The 17,388-nt window shown below is 46.7% G+C and overlaps 1 protein-coding gene across 2 annotated transcripts in view; it reads left to right on the top strand.

The window, feature by feature from the left end:
• LOC120953037 (estrogen-related receptor gamma) overlaps nt 1-15,953 on the top strand; it is a 35,240-nt gene extending 19,287 nt beyond the window's left edge. The window contains exons 1-6 of one of the 2 annotated variants that reach the window (XM_040372693.2): nt 651-1,640; nt 11,483-11,623; nt 11,713-12,016; nt 12,098-12,846; nt 12,947-13,119; nt 13,215-15,953. In XM_040372693.2, coding sequence (XP_040228627.2) covers nt 1,617-1,640; nt 11,483-11,623; nt 11,713-12,016; nt 12,098-12,846; nt 12,947-13,119; nt 13,215-13,377 — 1,554 coding nt within the window. In that variant the 5' untranslated portion in view covers nt 651-1,616 and the 3' untranslated portion in view covers nt 13,378-15,953. Of the gene's footprint in view, nt 1-650; nt 1,641-11,482; nt 11,624-11,712; nt 12,017-12,097; nt 12,847-12,946; nt 13,120-13,214 lie in introns of those variants that run through there. The other variant, XM_040372694.2, reaches the window with a different exon arrangement.
• Nucleotides 15,954-17,388: the final 1,435 nt, after the last annotated feature.

Below are 17,388 nucleotides of genomic sequence, written 5' to 3'. Positions count from 1 at the left end.
TCTCTTTGTGGGGGGACCGGGGGTGGGGGTGGTAGTTTGGCTGGCCACACACAATCATCAGCAGCAGTCATTATCTCACTGTTAACGTCGTATGTCTGTTTGGACGCCGCCATCAGCCGAAGGAAGGAGGCTCGACACGACGACGGCGACAAAAACACATCGATGTTGTGTGGGTCTGTGTGTGTTTGTACGGAGAGGCCGTCGGAAATTTGCGTGTGGTAGCTCCCCCATTCAGTGGGGTGGAAGAAACGCATATCAAAACGCGCGAGCTATTAAATTGCGAGTGAGAGAGAGAGAGAGAGAAGGGAGGGCCGGCACGCTCGCTACTAGTAGTAGGTTTTGGTAGCACAGAGAACAGGGTGTTCTTCGGTCCGAGCGCGAGTCGCGATTGAAATAAAAACAAAAACCCACCCCTTCTCAACACCCACCCCCTCTAACACACACACACACCTGCGAAGAGCGCCGCAACGAGAGCCACAAACGCAACGCACCGATAAGTGATCGTGTGTGAGTGTCCTCTATCCGCGCGCGCGTGTGTGTGTGTGTGAGGTAATGGTGGCGGCGGTGATGGTGGCGGCGGCGACGCGCAACGTGTTTATTGGCGGAGCCGCAACACACCAACGGGCAACGGGAATTGGGTAGATGAAAAACAAAATTCGCGAATCGCACCGCGCTCAGTACGAGACTTGCCGTCGCTCGGTACGGAACGGACACGAGCCAAGCAGGCCAAACCGAACGCAAACCAAACGATCGTGTACGGGTGCTAGCGTGTGTGTGTGAGAGAGAGAGAGAGAGGCAGAGAGCCCGCACCGAGAGACACAGAAACCCGAAAAACAAGTCGCAAACGGCTTGTGTGATCGTAAAGAACGCTGTAATAAGTACGCCAAACACACAAACACTGGGTGTGTGTAAAGGCGGCAAAGGAAGGGGATGTGCAGTTGATGTGTGTGCCTGTGCTTTTTCCTCTTGTTTCACTGTTTTGGAAGCGGAAAACGTATACCTTTGTGTGTGCCTACCAGCTCTCTGTGTGTGATTGTAAGCTCCAGTAAAGTGTGTTCCGAACCCGATCGAGCAACACCGATCGCGGTGTGATCGAATATCCGTTTTTACTTTTCAAAAAAACCGGTGTGTGTGTGTGTGTGTGTGTGTTGAATTCTGCTTTAGGGAAAACCCCCTAGTCCGGACCGGTGAAAATCCGGTCGCTCGGGAACGGCAGAAACATTCACTCTCACTCCGGCGGACAGCGGACGTAAGTGGCCTTCTCCCACCCGCGAATCCAGCTGCGGCACTGCGGGATTGTGTGTGTGTGTAATCGACGTGTTGTGCACCAGTACACCCACAAACAATATCGTTGCACTTTTGGATGCGCACCAGGTGCAGTGTACAGTGTCATTTCCTTCAAGTTTGCCGGTTTGTGTGATAGTTGTCTGACCAACAACAAAAATAAGGGGGGTGGAAGTCAATTGTGATCAACAACAAAAGCACCCTTTTGCAGGCGCTATATGGACCCGGCAAGTGTTGTGTGAACAGCGAGTGGAGGGGAAAAGAAGTGCAGCCAATCCAGTCAATCCACACATACACACACATACACACTGGATACCGAACCCGGCAGCACGATGGACAGCTGGATGCAAGAAGTGGTGAGTTTGCTCTGAATTTGGTGCATTTCGTTGCAACTCGGATCGATCGCGGAGTTCTGTCTGCTGCTGCTGCTGCTGCACCGGAGGGATGATATAACACCGATACACACACACACGTACGCCGCTTGTACAAAGCGTTATTGCACAATTAATGTGTTGTCCCTTCACCCTCGTGCTCTCTTGTTGCTCCCCTGGGGGGGGGGGGGGGGGGGGCTCGCGGGGCCGGCATGGATGGATAAGTAGTCGCGCACTACTATTATTATTATGTCAGTGGCCCTCGCGCTTGCTTCCTTTCCGTTCGCGCAGCCCTTTACCGCGCGCACAGACACACACACGCGCGAGCGTTACCTTCTCGTGTTACATTCTCGTACGTTCTAACGTCCAATTCTGGACGGCGTCCTCCAACGAACCTCCTGCCCCCCCCCCCCCCCCATCCTTTCATTCATCCACATCGATCGATGCTTCGGTTCGGATGGTTTATGAGCAACTCAGTGGTGTAGGGGGTGTTGTGTGCGGGAAACGCTAACGCGATTTGTGTTGTTGTTCCCGTCCGGGGAGGTTGCAAGGGAAGGCTCCTTTTTTTTTGGTTTGCTTGATGTTCTATCGTGTCACGCCTGTTGTAAATTCGCTACACACACACACCGCCACTGCCAGAGGGAACGCGTTGGTTCGATACGTTGCGCGTGAAAAACTACCGAGAGATGATGATTGATGGTGATGTGCGTGCGGGCGATGGTAAGGGTGTGTGGGTGGAGATGGGAGATGGTGGTGGAAAGAAATTTTTGGAAGTTTGATTTTTTTTACCCTTTCCCTTTTTGGTTTTTGGCAGCCGCTCTGCTGGTGAGGTTCAAGAGTGGCAATGAAACGCCGGTAATGGACGCGCTGGATTTTCATTTCGTTCGCAAATGGAAGAGCTAGAGCCTTTATGCGCATGATTTTCAGTGTGAATTCTGTCCAAAAAAAAGAACTCTTTTTGCGCCCATCCATTTCCAGCTTTTGTGTTTAGCGTCCGTCAGAAATCTGTTTGATGAGAGAGAAATGAAAAAAAAGGTTGAAAATGTCAATCAATTTGTAATGTTTGTTAGATGCTTGACATAAAAAATTCCAAACCCCCTTTGGGGCAGGTTGGTGTCGATCGGTGATTGATCGAAATGATTTGTGTTGAGCTTTCAACGCCTTTTAAAATTGTTTTCTGTGAGGTTATGTTTGTTTGTTTTGCATCACATGTGTAATGATCGTATGATCAATAGTCTTTTATTCTTCTTTGACATGTGTGTACGTGTGTGCGTTTATGAGCGTATGTGGTTGGTTAAATTGCTCAAAAGCAATTATGCTCTTTGAATGATTGTGAGGGGTGTAACCATTTCCCATCATTGATCACCACCATCATTGGAGTCTTTCATATAAGCTTCGGTAGGACAGGGATAAACCATCTTGATCTCAGTCTTAGCTTCGACTGATGACTTGAGATAAAAATTGCTTACACGTTTGGTGGTTTGCGTTTTACTTCAATTTTTAATAAAGCCTTACATCGAGTGCCGCTGCATTTTGGCTCTAAGGCATCAAGTTTTGACAGTGCGCATCTATTTTTACCTCTAAGGCATCACTGTTTCACAGTCCGCATCAAATTTTGTCTCTAAAGCATCAATTTTTATCTTTAAGGCATCAGTTTAAGTCAACTTTAAGTCAATCGCTTAATTTACAAAATTTAACATTGCCACATATTTTGAACCGAAGACCCGGTTTTCTGAGTATTTATTTAATATTAGTTTTTCACAACAAATAATTAAATTACACGGTTTTTGTACTGTCTAATTACAGTTGGCATAAATCAGTTCAAATACAATTGTAAATTTATCATGATTCCTACAAGAGTAAAAAAATGTTGACTTACAGACACAATTATGTGCGTCAGAGTAAAAAATTGATGCCTTAATTCCAAAATTTGGCGGTAACGACTGTAATTTTACACCACAAAAACCTTGTAATTTGATTGTTTTTTTTTTTTTTGTGTTGTTTCAAAACATGTTTCACTCTATTAAAACTTAGAAAATTTGAGTAACAATTTGTATCATTTAAACAATTGCTAATTTAGCTGAAATTGAATACATGTGAAACAAACTGTTTCAGACATCAGTTGTAACCAAAACAACGGTCTAAAAGCCAAAAATTGATGCTTTAGGTACAAAAAATGATGCCTTAGAGACAAAAATATAGGTGACTTAGAGCCAAAATTTAGCAGCAACGACTGTAATAGGATTTGAATTTATCCTAACATTCTTTTATCAGTACGTCTTCATCCGTAATAAAGCATTTTCTGTTCAAATAATTCCATCATTCGAAGGAAATTCCATCAAGCGATGGCAAAAACTGTTTCTAGCATTGAAAGTGGGAATAAAAACCATCATATACAGGGTTTCACACTTTATCTCAAGACCGCGGGACCCCTTCCCGAATCTGTCTTAGCCAAAGCCAAGACTGCGGTATGATGCTTGAAAACGTTGATGATACCTGAATTCATCGGATGCAATGCTAAATCTGCGGCACATTTCTCGAAACACACTGGTCCGCGCCGAGGACATGCGGTCGAATATTTTTTTTACACGGATAACCTTTGTGTACATCAGTGTATGAGAAACACCCAATTATCCTTTTCGTGTTTTTACCAAAAAAGACAATTTAATAAAATGAGTGAATCCATATTTCTGCAATTAAAATATTTACAAGTGTCAAGAAAGTAGTTTGAACTGTTTAAATAATGTTTTTTTGTAAAAACACGAAAAAAATAATAGGTTGTTTTCAGTACACTGATGTACACAAGGGTTATCCGTGTAAAAAAATATTCGACCGCATGTCCTCGGCGCGGACCAGTGTGTTTCGAGAAATGTGCCGCAGATTCAGCATTGCATCCGATGAATTCAGGTATCATCAACGTTTTCAAGCATCATACCGCAGTCTTGGCTTTGGCTAAGACAGATTCGGGAAGGGGTCCCGCGGTCTTGAGATAAAGTGTGAAACCCTGTAAGGGCTCGTTCTTTAATGGAAAGGGAATCCAGATTCAAAATTATCCGGCCGGCGAAACAAGAATGTTACATACACGCACACACATGAACACACGAAATAAGCAAAGTAGGATGCGCACACAGCACATCACAAAATAACCGAAACTGACAAACGGATACGGTAGACCGAACGCTGGAAAAATCTAACGTCGGAATGACTAAAACGACTAAAACTAATCGCATCCTACTAAGCAAATGCCGCGCGGAAACACCCCCAGCACGCACAATGGCCGCCAGGGAACGGACGAAACACCGGCTCGAGGTTTGCCTCTCGCCGTACGTGAAATGATGTTGCTGTGGTGTACGTTTTTTTGCTGTCGTCGTCGTTGTTGCCGCTGTCGTGTTTTTTTCCCCTGTTTCTGTACCTTTTAAGCAATTTTGTAAACGAGAATGTGTTTTTTCACGCTATGCAAAACGCGATCGTTACGGGGCCCCATATGTGTGTTGCGAGCTGCGGCGAATGTGTATGTGTATGTATAGCGCGCTGGATTGATAAGTGTTTGGGGCGATTGTGCGATTTTTGTTTTTGGCAACAAACAAAGCCTGATGTGTTCCTTCCAGAAGGCGAAGCTGTGTTTTTGGGGTGAATTTTGTCCTGCAAACAGTTGCTAGCCAGCATTTTGGCATTTGTTGTTTCATTAAACCGGTGAGCCATTAAACGCAACTTATCGGTCGCTCCATCGCGCTCTCTCTCTGTTTCTCTCCAATCCGTCATTAAGTTGCGACATTCGCATTTTACGAGATCTTCTTCGTCCGCTGCTCATCGCGGAATTTCCGTATCCGTTCCGAGGTTTTCGACCAAATTCGTTTGGTTTTGCTCTGACAAAGCCCCCCTGGTCGGTTGACGGACGCTTACCGACATTTAATTTCGTGTGACTGCCTGAGCGATACCACACCGCACGTCACCACCACCCCATCCATTAAAACAAACGCAGTTTTGTCCTTCCTTTCCTCTGAAGGCGATTTGTTCGAGCGGGGTGATAAGTTTTTATGCATTTTTAATTTAATTATCACTACACCTTTGCCGTGATTTGTGGCTGCCCGAACGACAACCACTTGCAGTGCAGTTTCCAGCATATACGTGTGTGTGCAGCACTGTGTTGGCAAGATTTATGGCAACAGATAGGAAACATGAAGGGGAAACGATTAAGTTGGAGTTTTTTTTTGTTTGTGTTTTATCTTCCCTTCCCCGATGACGAAAAGTTGACAGCGAATTAGAAGGAACGAGCGCGCGCGCGCACGCACGCAAATCGCCCGTCACTGATCCTGCGCCAGTGTGGTTGAGTGTGTGATTTGATCTGACCGTTTCCTGTCACAACTCTGCAGGTTGACTTTAACGAGGCCATTAAAGAGACGTTGAGCGAGCCGCTTGCACAGCCGACACACCTGTGTTTCTCTGTTCGCCGATGCTGATGCACTTTTCGATCGATTCCGAGGAACGATAAATCTTGCCAGCACTTCTGTCAGCCCTGTCAGCTTGCGGCTAGGGGCAGAGTGCAGAGACGTAACAGAAGATGGTGGCTGAGGACAGACCAAGCAGTTGTTTTAGGGGGGGGGGGAGGTGGGATACAGGATTTAACAGAGAGTGCCTGTCAGAAGGCGGACGTAAATGAGTTTTGCTACTGGTGTGGGTTGCGAGTTTTGCTTGCGTGATTCTAAATTATCAGTTTAAAACGTTTCTCAGAATAATATAATTCTTTTATTTTGTTATATGAACCACAACACATTCCTTAAAAGATGTGTCGAATACAACATTACTAAATTCCATAAAAACAGTTATACATTTTAAGTTAAACAATAATCCAATAGGAATCTTCAGTCTGGAGCAGTTTCCCATTAAACGCAATGTTTGCACAAACAACAGAAGAATGATAGTATGATGGCATGTTGCATAATGCATTCCGCTGGAACTGGAACTCCGGCCTGCAAGAAGCAAACCGTATTGCAACCGAGGTTGAGGAAGCACACGATGACGACAGGGGCTCTCCTCGATGCGTTCCTCGGGTGGCGACGTGGTGGTTCGCGATCGCTCGTCGCCGCATGCGGTTTGTGCGTGCGTGCAAAGTTTGGTCTGGAAGCGACTGGATTTGTTTACGATCCCGGTCGATCCTCACTACGCTCCAAGTCCATCGAAGCCGAAACGAAGACATCAGCGTTTGAGAAGCGTTCCCTACGTACGCCTCAGCTGCTCAGTGCTGCTTTTGTATTCAAGTGCTGATAGGGCGATGGCGTGTGTTATCATCATCATGTGAAGCTGTAGTGACTTTGGCATCTTCCCCTGACTATTGGAGGTGTGCACGGTAGGATGCAATGCCCCCTGCATGTCGTAGAGATCGTGAGATACTCTTGGCTGAGGCTGTGGGCTCCTGGCATGGCTAAGATTACATCAAACAGTTCGAAGCGGTGGCTGGTAAGCTTAGTAAGCGACGGGAACAATCCGGTTTCGTTGCCGACGGTCGACGGTTTGCGCGCTCTGATCTTTCACCGTGACCGTGAGGTCAAAGGGGATGCAAAACGATCACTGTGCGGGATGCAGTGGAGCATTTTTTCTTTCTTTCTTGTCATGGCAGGTCTTTTTTTTTTTGTTTGTTCTTGTTTCGCTCTCCTGCCCGATTCAGCCTGCAGGAAGATAGTGCAATCGTTTACATAATGAATTTTGACCCTCAACGCGATGCGATGTGTTCCTATCAGTATGTTGTTTTTGCCGCTTTTCGCCGCCCAATGTTGGGCTGCTGTTTGGGACATGCATTCATTACTTTTTTGCCTCCTCCCTTTATAATGCGATTCATTAGTCGGCTTCTGTTGTTGGAACAGTTTAATCAAAATATGCTTTTTCCAACCATTTACTTTCTTGTGCGAGAAAGTCCGAACGCGAAACCCATTGATTTATGAACCCCCCCCCCCCGTCTTTCGCAGATGAAAGGTATTGCTACGGAGGACCGACCGAGACGGACCGAGCGTCCGAGATGCAATCGAGACAAACACGTCTTTGTAGTTGTAGTGGTGCCGGCCCAGCCGCCTCTCTATATTGCCTTGAACTTGACCGAGATGAGAGAGGCTTTTACTACTATTATGTCACGGCCACCCCATTACACACCATCGCCATTCCCTTTTCATCCCCATTTGGTGTTGCCGAATGGATGAGAATAGCTGCCGACCAAAGTGTTACCAAGCTGCCGCTATAAGAGCGGCAGAGAGAACGGAGAGCTTTACTAGCGCGTCAACCAAGCGTGCCTAAGCGGCTGCCGGCGGGGCGGGGTTTGCTGTTTTAATGGCGGTCGAGGCAGAAGGAGCCGAAAAGCGGAACCTGGAATGAGCGAAAAAGCCCCGTTGAGCTTTTTCCGCGCTGTTAAGGTGGCTAAGTGTAGTCCTTTTCCCCCCCACACTTGTGCGTCCCCATACGCAAGAAGCATGCTAAATGTTGTGCTCCATCTCACTTGAAGTAGTAATTTTGTTACGAAACCGAAGCGAATGTGAGAATAATAGAGAGCAGAAAAACAACAGGGGGGGGGGGGGGGGGGGGTTTGCGTACACAACAACACCTCAACCATCCTCTCCATTACCGCGGGGCTAGACGCTGGTTTGCCTACGCCACTTCGCACTGCTTGCTAATTGCTTTTCTAGCAAACGTTTTTACGATGGGCGGGAGGGAATGGATCGTTTTCTTAGCCCGAGCCCCACGCACGCTGTTTGTGTTGTTATTTTCCCATTCCAAGACTCGCAGCAGTAGGGCTGCTGCCGCCCCGAGATCTCTGCTGCTTCTATTCCACTACCACCGCGGCTCATCTTCGCGTTCTCTGTTGCCGAAAGCAGCACACCAACACAACACAACAGAGGGCACGCGGGGGAAATTGGATGGAAGAATATGGGTTTCGTTTTCGATCGTCTTTCGAAGCACGCTCGTCGAAGCAGGGAAGCGATAGGTTACGGTGAGATTGAAAGTGATGATGATGTTGATGAAGTGAGAAGACACGCTGAAAGTAAAAGTGAGCGTCTAGCAAAGATCATGCTGTCTTCTACGCTTCGCTACGAGTAAAGGAAACAGTATACGAAACAGGCATTTGCCTTGAGGCCGATTTGACGACTGGATGCTGATTTCGGGCGAACTTTATACTTCAACAAACCCGGATCAAAACGATCATAAAGCTGTCCCGTCAGAGTGGAAGGATTAATAGGTGCGGGAGAATCTTTTGCGCTTAATTTCCGGCTCGGTTACCTTTGCTTTGATTAAGAATGGATTTTTGAAAGCTGTGCACAAAACATCAACTCTGGTGGCGTCCTCAACCCCGATCGATTTGAATTTTGGAGCCGAAAGAAAGCAGGGGAATTCTTGGCATTTAATCTCGTTTGAAAAGGCAATCTAATGAAGTATCGAATGGTAAAAAATTTAGTAATTGTAATTCATCCGAGTTGCACCAAAACCTCCCCTCCCCCCACTTGCCTCTCCCGTTCAGCATTCAGCAAACGGAGACGACTTCCGCCTGCCGTACATCATCGTCATCATCATGCTGTGATAAATTAATAAAACCCCACCGAGACGAGATCGTTCGTTTTTGTTGTTGTTGTTGTTGTTGTTGTTGTTGTTGTTGTTGTGCAGTGCGATTGCTATTTTTCCACTTCTTTTGCTGCAAATGGATTTGCTGTGAAATGTGTATCCGACACGGATCCGGTGGTAAGAATTAAACGCCAATCACCACCACCACCGAACACACAGAGGAAGGGTGCAGAAAGTCTCGACTCATTCGCGACGTGTTCCGACCCACCCCGGACGCGAAATCGAATCGAGCGAACCGTTTTGGGGGTGGGAGGCATGAAGCTATAAATGAAGCTGCTGGGAGCTGTTCCCCTTTGAACGAAGTATATTTCACCATTCGAATAGTTTGGCTCATTCGATCGAACAAACATCATTCAATCCCTTCTTCTCCCCAACCAACCGCAGAAAACAGGGGTGTGGATTCTTTGGGCGAAATTGGAAGCACGGTTCTGCATCTTCTTCACGCCTGAACGCGCTTTGCAACGACTGCATCATATCGTCATCCCGCTGCAGTGAGCGCTATTGTGGGCAATGATGATGATGCATGATGATTATTTGGCAAAAAAAACGCCACTCACACCTTACTGGGGGGAAGGGGAAGGGTCATTGGTCAGTGTCAAGGTTTCGATCCACCACCAGCAGCAGCAGAACGACCGGAAGGATTAGCACAGCAACAACAGCGACTCACGCAAGCACAATAGCACCGCCAGCTTTTGCACAGCAAAACAAACAAAACGGACAGAAAGGAAGAAACGGCAATCTGCATCGAAACTGCAGCTCATTACACGCTTCCCGTTTTTTTATATTTTTTTTTTTGCCAGTAGGAGTAGTTGGTGGATCGATTAATGGGCCTTTTTTTGGTGGTGGTTGTGCTGGTTTGCTTGCATTTTATTCTTCCTCCACCCGGCAACAAAAATAGAAGAAAGAGTTGCAGAACTCACTGACCATGCAGTTTCCCTACTGCACACGCACAACGCAGGGGGATGGGGGTGCGAAGAAGCGGGTAGAAATGATTATTGTAATTGTGGATCGCATTTTGGGGGATTACCATGCGAATGCAACCGTATCGAAACATCTACCGTCCTTCCTTCCATGTCCAACATCACCCCATCATCATCATCGTCGTCGTTCCGGCGCGATCTCGCAAGCGACAGGGAACGGGGAGCGGGGAATCGCAGTAAATCCATCAATCAATTGTGCATTAAGCGTGTCCAGCAGCGTCGTGGTGGCGCTGGTTTGCGGGTTTTTTGGAGGGAAATGAGTGCATCATGCGAAGGGGCCCCAAAAAATGAAGCCAATCCTCTCTGGTTCTTCCAAGCCACACACTGCCCAAAATCAACTAGCGTGAAGAAGATGCAGGTTTTTTTTTGTTATCACACATCGTAAAACGTACATCGCCGAACCGAGAGGCGAACACACAAAAGGAAGTCAGAGAGGGTGGAGAAAAAAAATAGAATTAATTACGGTCAATTTTTAACCGGTAGCTGCAAGTGTGGGGCACTTTTGTGCCATTGGGCGCACGTTGCACGTTCGGTGTGGTGCAGTTAATTTCTCGTGCCTTTTTTGTCTCTCGGTGGAGAGGGGGAGATGGATGGGAGAAAAAAAGCAAACAGAGCTGTAGTAGGAACCACCACCCCATATAAGCTAACCAAAGCGTCATTATATACCCTGATGCTGGGTGGTGATCAGCGAACGAACGTAGGACCGAAGCGCGCAGCATGCCGAAAAAACGTAGTCCGTCTTGGCTAATTTGTGCTTTGTGCGTCCTATACGCATTGAATGCGATTAATTTTATTCTACTTAAGCGGAGTAGTTTTGCTTCTTCTTCTACTACTGCTCCAGCACCTCTTTCTTTCCCCCTCGTAATTAAGTTGATCTTAGTTCTTAGTGACGCTGCTGCAAAAAGCAGCACCCCCTGTGCACTTCAGGCAGTGTCGATCTTGGAACCGTTTTGCAGTTTGATTTAATGTTTGAATATTTATGGACAGTTCAAAAGTGGCAAATTAGTTTGGTTTTTTAAGCTTCGTTTACTTTTTTTTTGTTGCACGACCGAACACGCGTTGCACAATAGGGCAGATAATTGTGTCGCACAAATGAGGTGCGACAGACGGAGCGTTATTTTACTTCTTTTTTTTTAAACAATGCATTTTAAATTGCTCAACAAAATGGTTTTGTGTGTTTTGTAATTAACATTAAACGCTTATTTTTGCTGTTTTTCCCCCCGCTTCTCCTCTCTGTGTCGGTAGGTGTCGATGATGGCAGGTGATGGAACGCCTGCAAGGATCAAACAGGAACTGATCGAAACGTCCTGCTGCAGTCCCTCGCCGTCGTCGGTCGGCAGCCTCTCCCAAACCAACATACTGTACGGCAATTCGCCCACGGGAAAGGTAAAGTTGTTTGCTCATCATTCATGCCTCCATCATCGTACCGGGCACGCTTTAATCATTTTTTCCCGTTTTGTATCGCTGTTCCGCAGATGGATTTCAAATGCAGCAGCAATAACGGCGACACACATCTGACCGAGCTGCACGGCAGCGGTGGAGCCAGTGGAAGCAGCGGCAGCGCTAAACCCCAGTCACCCGGCTCGCCGGACCGCCAGTTCTGCAGCTCGACAACGTCCGCGATCGGGGACTTTGGCAGCGATGGGACGAGCCACGACACGATCAAGGAGGAGCTGCCGCGCCGCCTGTGTCTGGTGTGTGGGGACGTCGCGAGCGGATTCCACTACGGCGTTGCCAGCTGTGAGGCATGTAAAGCATTTTTCAAACGCACCATTCAAGGTAAGGGACGCAAAGCACTGCTCGCTAGGTTCAGATTGTGATTTAATTTGTCCTTTTTATGTGTGTGTGTGTGTTTTGCAGGAAACATCGAGTACACCTGTCCCGCGAGCAACGACTGCGAGATTAACAAACGGCGACGGAAAGCGTGTCAGGCGTGCCGGTTCCGCAAGTGTCTGCTGATGGGGATGCTGAAGGAGGGCGTCCGGTTGGATCGGGTGCGGGGCGGCCGGCAAAAGTACCGCCGCAATCCGTGCTCGAACCCGTACCAGATGCAGATCATTCAGTCGAACCAGCAGTACACGGCCCAAACGCTCGAGGACATCAAGATCCTGGAAGTATTATCCTCGTTCGAGCCGGATCCGCTCTCGATCGGTGGCACCGGGGGCGACAGCATGATGAGCGTCGGCGAGGAGCGCAACGGTGGCCAAGCGTCCAGCTCGTCGTACTCTTCGTCCTCGTCGTCGTCGTCGTCGGCAAGCAGCAACAGTAGCCACTCGCCCGGTGGTGGTGGTGCCACGGCGGCTGCCGCCGATTCCGGCCTCGATCGGATGGCGATCGGTGGCGATGCGCAGGAAATACTGAGCGTGCTGAGCGATATATACGATAAGGAGCTGGTCGGGGTGATCGGGTGGGCGAAGCAGATACCGGGCTTCACCGATCTGCCGCTCAACGATCAGATGCGGCTGCTGCAGGTGAGCTGGGCCGAGCTGCTGACGCTAATGCTTGCCTACCGGTCGATACCGTTCGACGGTCGGCTGTACTTTGCCACCGATTTCTGGCTGGACGAGCGATCGGCAAAGGAGTGCGGTGCGCTTGATCTCTACAACCATGTAAGTTTGTAAAACGAAGCAAGCTAAGCTTTCCTTCGTGCTGCGGGTGCATTACTCTCTTACTGACTACCCCTTTTCTGCATCTCTTTTCCTCAAACAGCTCGCACAAATCACCCAACGATTGGAAAAGATCTCGGCGACCAAGGAGGAGTACTATCTGCTGAAGGCCCTGTCGCTGTCAAATTGTGATATCAGACTGGATAACTACAGTGCGCTCAAGAAAATCCGTGACTCGATACTGTACGCGCTCAACGATTGTGTGCTGTTGCTAAGGTAAGCTTTGGCGCTTGGGTAAGAAACAACGCAACGGCAAATGGTGTAACGTCACTCTCTCTCTCTCTCTCTCTCTTTGTTTTCCTTTTCGGCAGGCAACATCAGGCAGTATCACATCAGCAACAGTTGCTGCTGCTGCTGCCATCGTTAAGGCAGGCGGACCACATTATACGCAAATTCTGGACGAATGTGCATATCGAGGGCAATGTGACGATGAACAAGCTGTTCGTCGAAATGCTCGAGTCGGTCTCGCGATAAGATGTGTCTTTTTTTTTTTAAAGCAACCACTCAAGCTCTTGAACAACAACTACCCCTAACACAAAATGACTACAAACGCACGACGCGCACAGAGAGTGTAGCGATCAAGGGTGTCGGACGCGCGCGGGCGCAGTCACGGTTGGAAGATGTGACTATAATTTCGTGGAATGGTTACCCCAGGCGTTATTCGAATTGTTTACGTAGTTTTAAGGTACACATACATATATCTGTTTTACTCTACTTCTGCTAGTAGCGCACTCGGTTTCTTAGAGAAACGCGCGTTGTTGCAGCTGTACAAACAGTTGTTGCTCCACCACCTGATTGATTGGGAAGGAGCATCTGATGTTCAGTGTGTGTTTTTTTCTGTGTAACTGGGTTGCAGGTTTCAAACGGATTGATTTCAAACGTTACGTGGACGTGAATACGATGGGCGAGATTCGCTGTCGTCCTTTTCTTATGCTATACGTTTATTGTGTTTAAGTTACCGCGAGACACGCCGGCTCAGTAGTGTGGTGGAGAGAGAAAGCAATCCTCCATCGTAAGTCAATTGTAGGGCAATGTTCGGACCGGTCCGATGGCTGTTCTTATTAGAAGAGGTGAACTCCTTCCTCACCTGCTTGTTTCATTGAAGCACTGCAGTTAATATTGCCGCATATTACAATGCACTGTTTGTAGCGTGCGTGTGTTAGCGCAGCAGTCATATTCAAATTAAACTCCAGTGAGATTGATGCTTACTTTTAAAAAATCGATTTTAAACGCTAAATTCCTCAGAACAGTAGAGTATTGTTTGTTTTAGAGAGTCAGTTTTTTGTTTTAAAATAAATAACGACCACACGCACACAAATAGAGTTAGACACAGACAAGAGCGGCCAGAGGGACAGTGGAACAAAATGAAGAATTCATATTGCAATATCTATACCCCTGTATAGTGGCCGTAGTAAGTGCCGTAGTAATTTATGTACAGAAAAAAGCAATGTTTTTGTAATCGCATCAGACAGAAGATTTGTTTAATTGTGTGTGAGGGAGTGTGTGCGTAAGAGTGAGAGCGTGTGGTACGCGTCCACACGGGGTGTGGCAGGTGTATTTTTTTTTTTAAATAATGTTTTATCGTTTGCACACTGCTGTGCGCGTTATAGAAGAATGAATGTTCTTCTCCGATTGCAATAGAGAGAGAGACAGAGAGGGAGAAAGCAAATAACGATGGCTGATGCTGAACTAAAATACTTACTGTAAATGTGGTTTAAACGATGTGGAAGTGTGTTCCCACGATGCAAAGCAGCTGAATCTCACACGCGCAAATGTGTTTTACGAAAGCAGCTGCTTGGATACGGAGACTCGGGGAACATTCGAAGAGAAGGTGTGAATAAAAGTTGCCCTCCCCATTTTACAACAGGTAACATTACAGTACAACTATCCACGAGCAAACGATCGTTCAACGTGGCGAAGAGGCGGCAAAGGGGAAGAACAATCAGATCAGTATGATTTTATTTCGTTCGAAAGTTGCTAAACTCTACCAAAGCTGTCGCTGTAGAGTAGAGTTTTCGTTTAATATTTTCCTACGAGCGTAGCAAAGCTCAGACAAAAAAGCGTAGAAAGACAAGCAAAAGTAACAGTGTATTGTAGGGAGAGAGAGAGAGAGAGAGAACGACACTACAAAACCAGCAACCGAGCATACAAAACGAAATGGTCTTCAAGCAACTGCAACAAACGATACAAAACCATAGAGAAGAATGGAAACAAACTTTTAGCCGAGTGTAAAGCCGCTTAGAAACAGTTCCATATATATTTGCAAAACCCTTTATTATGTACATATGCAACAGTAGAAGAGAGATGTAACACGAACCGCATTGTAAGTGAAAGAGATAAACTTCGCTGCGTAGGTGGGGAGCGAAACTAAACGACAACAAAAGCCACAATTCGACTGAAACCGCAGGTCCTTTCACATACAAAACGTGTGACGCATGGTCATAGAAAGGCATTATTAGGCTTCGACAGCAAAGCAAAGCAAAGGGTTAAGATTTGGAAGGAAGTGTTTTTGTTCTTTTACCCGGTTCCCGGAAGATTATGCAATTTATCCATTGCCTGCCTGCAGTACAGCAAGTAAATGCAGGAGCGTAGCCGTATCTAGTAGCGAGTAGGAAAAATCTTCCAAGATTTTTAACCGTGTATGTCGTGTCGTGGAGGGGGAGGGGGGAATGGGGAAAGCTATAACGACGGCACTGGCTGGTCGACGAGTCTGGTGGGTACGTTTTAAGGTGATTGTCTCAGGGATTGTATAGCGCGATTGCGTTCTTGCGTTGTGTGCGTGACGATAGTTTAAAAAAATGGACGTTGGACATTGTTCGAGTAGTAGCATATGTTAGTTGAAATTGAGGTGCCGTAATGGTGATGGTTTGTACGGCGAAAGAGAGGGAGAGAGAGAGAGTGTATACGTTCCAGCAACAACAACAACATTACACCGTCACGCGTAAGGTAGCTGAATTGAGGCGGCGGAATGGTTATCGAATGATGATGATGATGATGGATCGTTAAATAGAAATACAGCAGGCATTATTTTGCTAATGCGGAAAATACGACTTGAAGTGTTGGTGTAAGGGAGAAGCGGTAAAGGAAAGAAATACCTAGGCCTAACGTTGTCAGCTCTATCCAAGGGGACACTTTTGTGATTATGTTTGTTCGTCCATTCAATTATGGTCAGTGTGTTGACTGACCGTCTTACTTTCTATTTAAATTCCATCTCATTCTCTGCTAATCTACTAACTCATGTTGTACGCATATGCCGTGTGTGCGGATGTGATCACGTGATGTGTTGTTTTAATTGAAAAAGTTTACTAATTAAACCAATCAAATGTACATATGTGTACATTCCCGGCTACCCTAGTGTGCTATCTTTTATTTACAGACACAATTTTTAATTAAAAAACGTTTGAAATGTGCTATTTTGTTCATAGTTCAATTAAAAGCGATTATTGTTCGTACAATTATGTTTTGTTTTAAATAATAGATATTAAATCTTCAGGCATCCGACACACACACACACACATACACGCATTTGTTGATGACCATTTGTTTGTAGAAATAGTCCGTAAAAACCGTTCCGTCATCCTAATGCCTTTGGGGCAATTTTTGCTTGTTCATTTCCAGCTTCTCTCCTTGTGGGTTGGCCATGCCCATTCTTACAGCAGCAGGTAGCAGGCAAATATTGACGAAAGCTACCGAATGTTGGGTCACTTTTACCTCCGACTCGGAAGTAATGTAAAAGTTTGATACCGAAGGTCGGTGACGCCTACGTTTGCCATTGTTGACACAGTAGCATCATCATCATCATCAAGCTGAAGCAATTCCACACCTACGAGCTCATAGCGTAACGTAAGTTAGTGACTTTCTCTTTGATTCGCTACAACTGCCCGCTGCTTTACCGTACCGCACGCACACAGCCTACAGACAGTGTAGTCGAATTGTTGTCTCTACTCTCTCTCGTGGTCGTAGTATGGCGGACAGTTTCATGGCGAAAAACAGTCAAACGAGATGTGACACCTGACGGCAATGGAATTGTCTGATATACCTGGGCAAAAAAAAGTACGATCTCTAGTGCCGTGTCGGGGAAAATGACATCTGCTGGCAGTTGAGGGATATGAGCTAGGGGAGCATATATGAGATACGCTGTGCTGAAATATTAAAGAGGAACGTTCGGGACATTTGGCTGTGTCACAGTTGCTGTTAAATGCCGCTGATACGATTGTGCAGCCTAAATCCCTCCGGGGTGGGCATCGGGTCGGGTCATATGGAGTGACACAGGGTTGGCTACCGAAACATGGCGGTCTAAACTGGTGGGTAGGTGGGTGCGTGTTGATTCGATGCGGAATTCCTGGAACTCCACCGCAAAAAAAAAACCCCGAACAATCATCGTGCCCGGAAAGACTATTGGACTATCCGAAAATGGAAATGCGAGATCCGTATGTCGGATACATTTTTGGCTTCCGTGTATGACAGGTGAAGCACGCCGTTTCC

Source organism: Anopheles coluzzii, chromosome 2, assembly GCF_943734685.1.
Source record: "Anopheles coluzzii chromosome 2, AcolN3, whole genome shotgun sequence".
Classification (NCBI taxonomy): domain Eukaryota; kingdom Metazoa; phylum Arthropoda; class Insecta; order Diptera; family Culicidae; genus Anopheles; species Anopheles coluzzii.
The sequence above is the reverse complement of the archived record's forward strand: the minus strand, read 5'-3'. Positions and strand labels throughout refer to the sequence as shown.